Source organism: Anopheles aquasalis, chromosome 2 (assembly GCF_943734665.1).
Source record: "Anopheles aquasalis chromosome 2, idAnoAquaMG_Q_19, whole genome shotgun sequence".
NCBI classification, from domain to species: Eukaryota; Metazoa; Arthropoda; class Insecta; order Diptera; family Culicidae; genus Anopheles; species Anopheles aquasalis.
This window is the reverse complement of record NC_064877.1, coordinates 34,967,501-34,974,562: the sequence shown is the minus strand read 5'-3', so window position 1 is coordinate 34,974,562 and position 7,062 is coordinate 34,967,501. Positions and strand designations below refer to the sequence as shown.

The following is a 7,062-nucleotide window of genomic DNA, read 5'->3' as shown; positions in this document are numbered from 1 at the left end:
GCGACTAATGCTAAGGAAAATCAATAATGCCAAGAAACAATTGTTAAATTGTACTCATTTAAATGAGTAAATTCATTCTTTCTTGCCACTACTTTTTCAATCCTGTACCGCGTCGCCGCCTAGTCCGCCGGAGAAGTCATTAATCGTAATCAATTATTTAATGCGGTTCCGCCCACGACGCTGTACATCGCGGGGCTGTCTGATCAAATTAAATTTTATTATGTGAACAGCGTAGTGGCAATCTTTGATTTAACCTTCCAGTCACGTTTTTTTACCGCGGGCTAGCTTGACGAGGATCGCTCGTTCGGTCCTTTTCGTGTGCTCAGTTCTGTGGCTGTGTTTGTTCATATTTTAAGGTCAATGTTAAAATTACCGGCGTCCTGCACAGGTTTCGCATCACGGATTTATAATAACGACGATTCTACGGACACCCAAAAAAAAGGACAATTATCGGCCTTACCGCAGCGTGGAGGAAAACCTCAGAGATTTCCCGAATCTGACCTGAATAAAAAAGACACCCTTATCTTCAGGCGAGGGATGGAATGTAAAAAGGCCAGCAAGGTTGCGTTTTGTTCTCAACGCGTTGTAGACGCAGGCAGGATTTTACACGCAAAAACTATACGGTCAGTTTTGCAAAGCACTTGAAATCAGTTAATATGTTTGGGGCATTGTGTACTTCAATATCGCTTTGACCCAGCAGCTGGTCATCCCTTGGTGGGTTCAAATTTCCAACTTTTTTCCAATCCCTTCATGGGCACACTAGCGATTTTCCAGTGGTTTACGGAGGCCTCATTTCTGAAACAGGTCATGTGTTGTCGCGTAAGGGAATGAGACTACATTCTTTCATTAGCATACAAATGAAAGCTTTCTTTATCGGTTGAAATATACATTGCAGGCAGACGAGGATCAATCGGGGATAGTAAGATTTAATTAAAATTATTGTGTGAAACCACGAGCGGAACTCTTAAAGGTTAAAATAGCGTGTAAACTAATATTCTTGCAGCTACACAAGGCAAGGCTTTTTCGATGCTGTGTCTGTCTAAAACGTATGCCACAGCTAGCCGTATTCGTGTTGGCGAAAATCTTTAGCGATTGATTTTAACAAGCTTCTCTTGATTCCAGTTTTATGCCATCAAGTACATTTTGTGGAGCGCTATCTACGGAAAATAGTTATAGATACTTTCTAGCTAATATTAATGGGGCTATTACGGTTATCGCTATGGATACGCCATTTATATATTCGCTATATTATACGCCATAGAAAATGAAGTGCACGGACACCCTATCATAGGATGTATATCCACATTTAATAGGGCCGCTGATAATGTTAACATGCTACAGTTCTACACAACAAATGCAGAAAACGTAGATAGACAACGCTTACTTTCCTCCCTTAAATTGATGTTATCCGTTCTCAGCGTTGCGGCCCGATCCTCGTTGGTTCTGCACCGCGCAAAACCGCCGTCTTGCAGCTCCTCTAGCTCGTCCAGCGCTCTCTCCAGTTCTTCTTGAAAGGTTCTAACATGTAATTCCTGCGTGGGAATGTAATGAGGAGTATGTAAAATATAATATTAATATTAAGGTTCTTACTTCTATTTGTTGTTCGTCATGCCTAGGCCTCGGCCGTCGATTCACTCTACGATACATTGATTCTTCTTCCTCTGTAAGGATGAACGGCTATTCAATCCTGCTTCCCGGGCTTTTGGAAGATTATCCGAGTATATAGCCTTCTGCTACTACTCGGCTACTAAGGTCACTGGTTCCAATTAGCTGTGTGTAACTTTGGATTTGATGAGGGATTTCCAAAATCGTCTATTGTATTTCCTGCAACGGTAACGAAGTGCCGTTCGAGGAGCACTGTCGCTATCGGTTCCTGTTTAACTTCCGCGGCGTTGCGGCCAGCTTTCGTTTGAAGCATCTTTCCCTCTGTCGATCGTAGGTTTTCCACGTGGGCGATGAGTGGCAAGAGTTCTTCTATCCTTCGCTCAAACCCTGGGTCGCCCGTGAAAATCCGCCCGCCCCCGCAAGAGGCCTAGGCAACTTGGGAGCCCGATCACCCTTTGCTGATCACCTGGTCACATTGCTCTGCTCAACACAACCGGGCCACTTGTTTTATCTAAAATAAAGCAATGAATCATTGAAACATCCGTCGATAGACGAATATAAACGAAAGGGGTTTCCATTTTCCTTCCATTTTTCTCTTGCATTTGCTTTTCCGAGTCCCAGAAAGATACTTACCGCGAGGACGCGGATGTTCCGGATTCGAGGTATTCCGATCAGGTGCAATCTGTTCGTTCCCGCTGGTATCTCCACGTTTGCCGATCTCAACACGTTTATCTCGAATGTAACGATGGAATTTTCCGATTTTCCGGGTTTCCCGTGGTTGTTTTGAAATTTGAAAAAATGGCAATATAGTACAAGAGGCTCCGTAAAAGTATGCGCACATATCGCTATTATTATTTACGGTAAAAGTCCTGAAGATCCCCCGGAAGATTTGACTTAGTTATGTTTTTCATAGGAACACAGCTTTAAAACGAAAAGTAAGCTATTAAGGATGGAGAAGGGCCCTTCCCAATACCTTAATTTTGGTTTTAAAATTATGGTCCTGCGGAAAACAGAAACACCCAAAATCGTTCTACTTTGAAGGATTCAACTTTGTCATGATCTTGCTGTTTTAGTGCCCACTGTAAAAAGGCTGAGCTGTCAAACAACTGTCAAAACAATTTTGTTGTTGTTGTTGTAAACAACAATCGTTGTAATTTCCATTTCCCATTTTCCAATTTTCGCACGACTTGGACGGAGGTGTTTGGCGCTGTTGCTTCCTAGACAGCAAGGTTTCCTTCCTGTTAGGCTCCTATTAGCTATCCTCTGTCGCCATCGAATGTGGTTTGCGCCAGACCCGGATAACGATCCTCTTTCTCTTATTAATCCCTCATGGATCTACTTAAAACTGTGATTTTCCTTTTGATTATCGCTTTTGCTCGGGCTTCGAACGATGGAACGTGCGGGGCAACGGGTCAGTGTTCGGAACTGGAGGACGAATCTTCAGAAGAAGACCGGTACACTGCCGGTAAGCCGCTGGATGCCGCTGCGTTGCGGAAGCCGAACTCCGACAATTAACACGATATTCCATTCCAGAGGAAAATGCGTATTTCACGCTAATCGACACGGCACTCGATGAATACGTTCCGTGCAACGACACGGGTTGCAGCTGCCACAAGGGCGTGCTCAAGAAAGACCTGAAACCGTTCAAAGCACACGGCATTACCAAAGAGGCGATCGAACGGGCGAAACAGTACGGCACGCACTACCAGGTGATTGACCACAAGCTGTACCGACAGGCCGAGTGCATGTTCCCGGCACGCTGCTCTGGTATCGAGCACTTCGTGAAGCCACTACTTCCCAAGCTCCCGGACATGGATCTCATCATCAATTGCCGCGACTGGCCACAGATTCACCGGCACTGGAACAAAGAGAAGACACCCGTCTTTTCGTTCAGCAAAACGGACGAATATCTCGACATCATGTACCCGGCCTGGGCCTTCTGGGAAGGTGGCCCAGCCATCAGCCTCTATCCAACGGGATTGGGTCGGTGGGACGAACATCGGGAAAGTATTAAAAAGGCCGCCGAGCGGGTTCCTTGGCAGAACAAGAAAGCGATGGCATTCTTCCGTGGATCTCGCACATCCGACGAACGCGATGCCCTGGTGCTGCTATCCAGGGAGCAGCCCTCGCTGGTCGATGCACAGTACACAAAGAACCAGGCATGGAAATCTCCGCAAGACACGCTAAACGCGGAACCTGCCAGCGAAGTGTCGCTCGAGGAGCACTGTCGCTATCGGTTCCTGTTTAACTTTCGCGGCGTTGCGGCCAGCTTTCGTTTTAAGCATCTTTTCCTCTGTCGATCGTTGGTTTTCCACGTGGGCGATGAGTGGCAAGAGTTCTTCTATCCTTCGCTCAAACCCTGGGTGCACTATGTACCGGTCCCAGTGCGTAGCAGCCAGGCACAGCTAGACGCTTTGATCCGATTCTTTCGAAAGCACGACGATGAGGCACGCGCTATTGCCGAGCGAGGATTTCGTCACGTGTGGCAACATTTGCGCATGAAAGATGTTCAGTGTTACTGGAAAAAGCTGCTACATGAGTACGGCAAACTGATACGATATTCGGTGGAACGTGATCGAAAGTTGATCGAAGTGTAGCATCACCCTACGAGATAAAATTGAGCAGAACCATTTCCTGTTTAGACTGTAAACCAACAATCAACCACCAATATACCATTCCAAATACCGTCAGTTTCGATAAAAGCCGGTATTGTAAAACAAACGAGACACAATGTATTCGCGGCATTGTTCAATGTTGACCGAAATTCCTCGTCCCCCCCTTTTTTGTTAATGTGGTAATACCGGTTCCCCCATTCAGCTTCATTTCGCAGATAGTATGTGGCATCAACGTCAAGTTATTTGCATAATGTGGGGCGGGCAGGGGACATTGCGCCCCAAAGGTCTCATTTATCGTTACAGTCGTGGATCATCATGAGTTGAACCGAAGTTGGGAAGTTTTGGCAGCTGAATGGCTCGTTGTTGAACTTGACCCACAAAACGGAAACAGGATAGTAACTTGATATTGTGTAATATATGCTTTAGGCACGGCGTTCGACAGGTGCGAAATTTGTCCAATTTAAAGAGTACCATGAACTACAATCGAATTGGGTTTAGATAAGCTCATCAGGCCGATTCACAAATCCACCAGGTTCCTGCGTTTGGTTCCGTGCGATATTTGTATAGCTGCTTCGTAATTTTCGAACCTTGCGCAGCATTCGCATGTCCCCGAAACCTCCCGGTTGGCTTGTCGCAGGAGTGATTGCGAAAGTAACACGTTTTCTGCAAAATACACCTTCGCCAACGAATCGTAGTGGGGTGCTGAAATTTAACAAAAAACAAGTTGGACTTGATCCGGTGACCACCAAATGAAAGACCAACTTGCAGGAATATGTATTGATATCATGCGGCACAGAAGAATGAAGTACAATAATCACTACAAGCTCCACCTTTAACCCGATCGCTTGAAAAAGTAGAAATAGTTCTTCTGAATGCTTTTACTAGATGGAAACGTTTTTAACGAAACGTAACGTATTTTTTAAAAAAGCCCACACGAACAGAATGCACGAACATTCGAATAAAACCAGGGCCACCAGGGTAAAGTGAAATTAATGCTAAAAGCCTCATAAATGTGTGTTTAACTTTTACTAAAATTTCAATTACCAACTCAGAAAATTATGAAATTTTTTAAAAATTGCTCTTTGTTTCCCAGACCCTATATCGTTGGCGCTTCGTGTGGCACAAGCTTACGACGGGAATGTAAACATGCCAAAGTGGTGGTCGTGGGAGGGGGTGGCTTCTCAAATCTGGTTGGTTTCGGTCGTTTTGGTCGGTTTTCGGAGGATTGCGGGTCTCCGTCGTTCAGTGATGGTGTTTTCAAAGAGAAAGATGAAGCAGTTCTTGGTGTTCGGAGTGACGATCTTTTTGGGTAGGTTCCAACGAGTGCTTCCAGCGCCCTGCGCGCTGATATCTGGAGCGATACTTTGGAGTCAGCCCGAGCCTCCTCCGTTATCGATATCCAGCGTAGTGCAAAGTGCAGTTTCCTAGCAGCAAAGATACAAGGATATCTGCGATCTTCTGTTCCTTGTTACCTGTTGTCCTGCTGTGATGTGCCGTGATGTGAGATCAATGTTTAGATTTGTGTCCCCCGTTCTTCCGATTTGTGGCGACCGTGGTCGCTGATAGCGCATATCTTGGCGTGTTTAGCTAGTTCTTTTGTGCAGTCGCAGTCTCAGGCCCTCTTGTGTCCTTCACACAACGATCCGATAAAAGCCACCAACGATTTGGCGCCACTGCCAACTATGGTTCGATGGTTCTCGCCCACTGATCAATCCCCTTTCTCTGTGTTACCTTCTTTCTCTGGCAGTGGTTTGTTTTTACAAATCGTGGGGCAACCCGATGAATGGGTTGGGACCGGCACAGTTCGGTGAGGTGGTTTTTAGTGACGACGACGAGCCCGATAACAGCGTGCTGCACCAAGGCAGAATCGTCGATGGAAACCGGGATGCTGGGCTGCAGGAACGATCGGTGCTGGGAACTGCCGATCGATCCATCAATGATAAACATCCGCGTGGAGTGTTTGAATCGCGGGAGGAACAACGTGCACCCCCAGGTCCAAAACATCTCCGGTCGAACGATTTGCGGGTAGCGGATGATTTCGATGGGGAGCACGAGTCTCGGTTGAACGAGCTGCACGAGGCAAAGCGCCAAATTCTGGAACTGGAGCGTAAAATACAGGAGCTGGAAGGTCGGATACCACGCAAGTATCCGGACGTAACCTTCCTCAACTATAAAAACCGTAAACGTATTTTGGTAAGTTTTTGCTAGTCTTTTTTTCTGGAAGGTTTGTTGTGTGGCTGCAAGACAGCAGACCTCTTAAACCTTGACCACGAAAAGGCGCTAGATGTTATAATTACATTTCAAATTAGCAAGTATGATTTATAGGAAAAAACTAATTATGTTGTGCAACTTCGCAACCAACCGAAGGTGTTTGGTCTGGTATCACGATTGCAACAATCAGAGTCCCCTTATTCATTTAATGCTTTTAGTATTTTGTGTTAAAAGCCATGTAGTGTGACGACCGGCATCGTTAGATTAATGATGTTAATGGTCAAATAATATTTGCCCACACACCATCATCACCTGCGGTCGTTTCGTCAGACAGTCTTGTGTTCCCTCCGCTCAACTCTCGTTGCTCGAAGGCCCATGCCGCTTGAGATCGACGGTGGGTAAACAGTGATGACACCTCGGTACTTGAACGTCGCCGTTAGCGACCATCTCCAGACCGGACCGCCCATGTCCGCCCGTAGCTTGCGGAAAGAGTTCGAGCTCCAGAGATCGTAGACCTGCATTAGTTGCGGGGGGCGAACGTTTTATTCCAAAAATTATGCAACCGGAGGTGTACTCCTGGACGAAAGTGAATAGCTCAGCAATCGTGGCTGCTTATTACGTGGCGCATGTC

General features: G+C 46.1%; 2 protein-coding genes across 2 annotated transcripts in view; both read left to right on the top strand.

Annotated features, from left to right (window-relative positions):
• Positions 1 to 2,766: 2,766 nt before the first annotated feature.
• Positions 2,767 to 4,698, top strand: LOC126581463 (O-glucosyltransferase rumi homolog). Its single transcript, XM_050245138.1, has 2 exons — positions 2,767 to 3,070; positions 3,139 to 4,698. Exons 1-2 carry the CDS (start codon positions 2,935 to 2,937, stop codon positions 4,200 to 4,202), a joined length of 1,200 nt encoding a protein of 399 aa, XP_050101095.1. The 5' UTR covers positions 2,767 to 2,934; the 3' UTR covers positions 4,203 to 4,698.
• A 690-nt stretch (positions 4,699 to 5,388) lies between these two features.
• Positions 5,389 to 7,062, top strand: part of LOC126574622 (uncharacterized) — a 7,076-nt gene continuing 5,402 nt past the window's right edge. The window contains exons 1-2 of the mRNA XM_050234915.1: positions 5,389 to 5,529; positions 5,968 to 6,413. Of these exons, the coding sequence (XP_050090872.1) occupies positions 5,469 to 5,529; positions 5,968 to 6,413 (507 nt within the window). The 5' untranslated portion in view covers positions 5,389 to 5,468. The remainder of the gene's footprint in view (positions 5,530 to 5,967; positions 6,414 to 7,062) is intronic.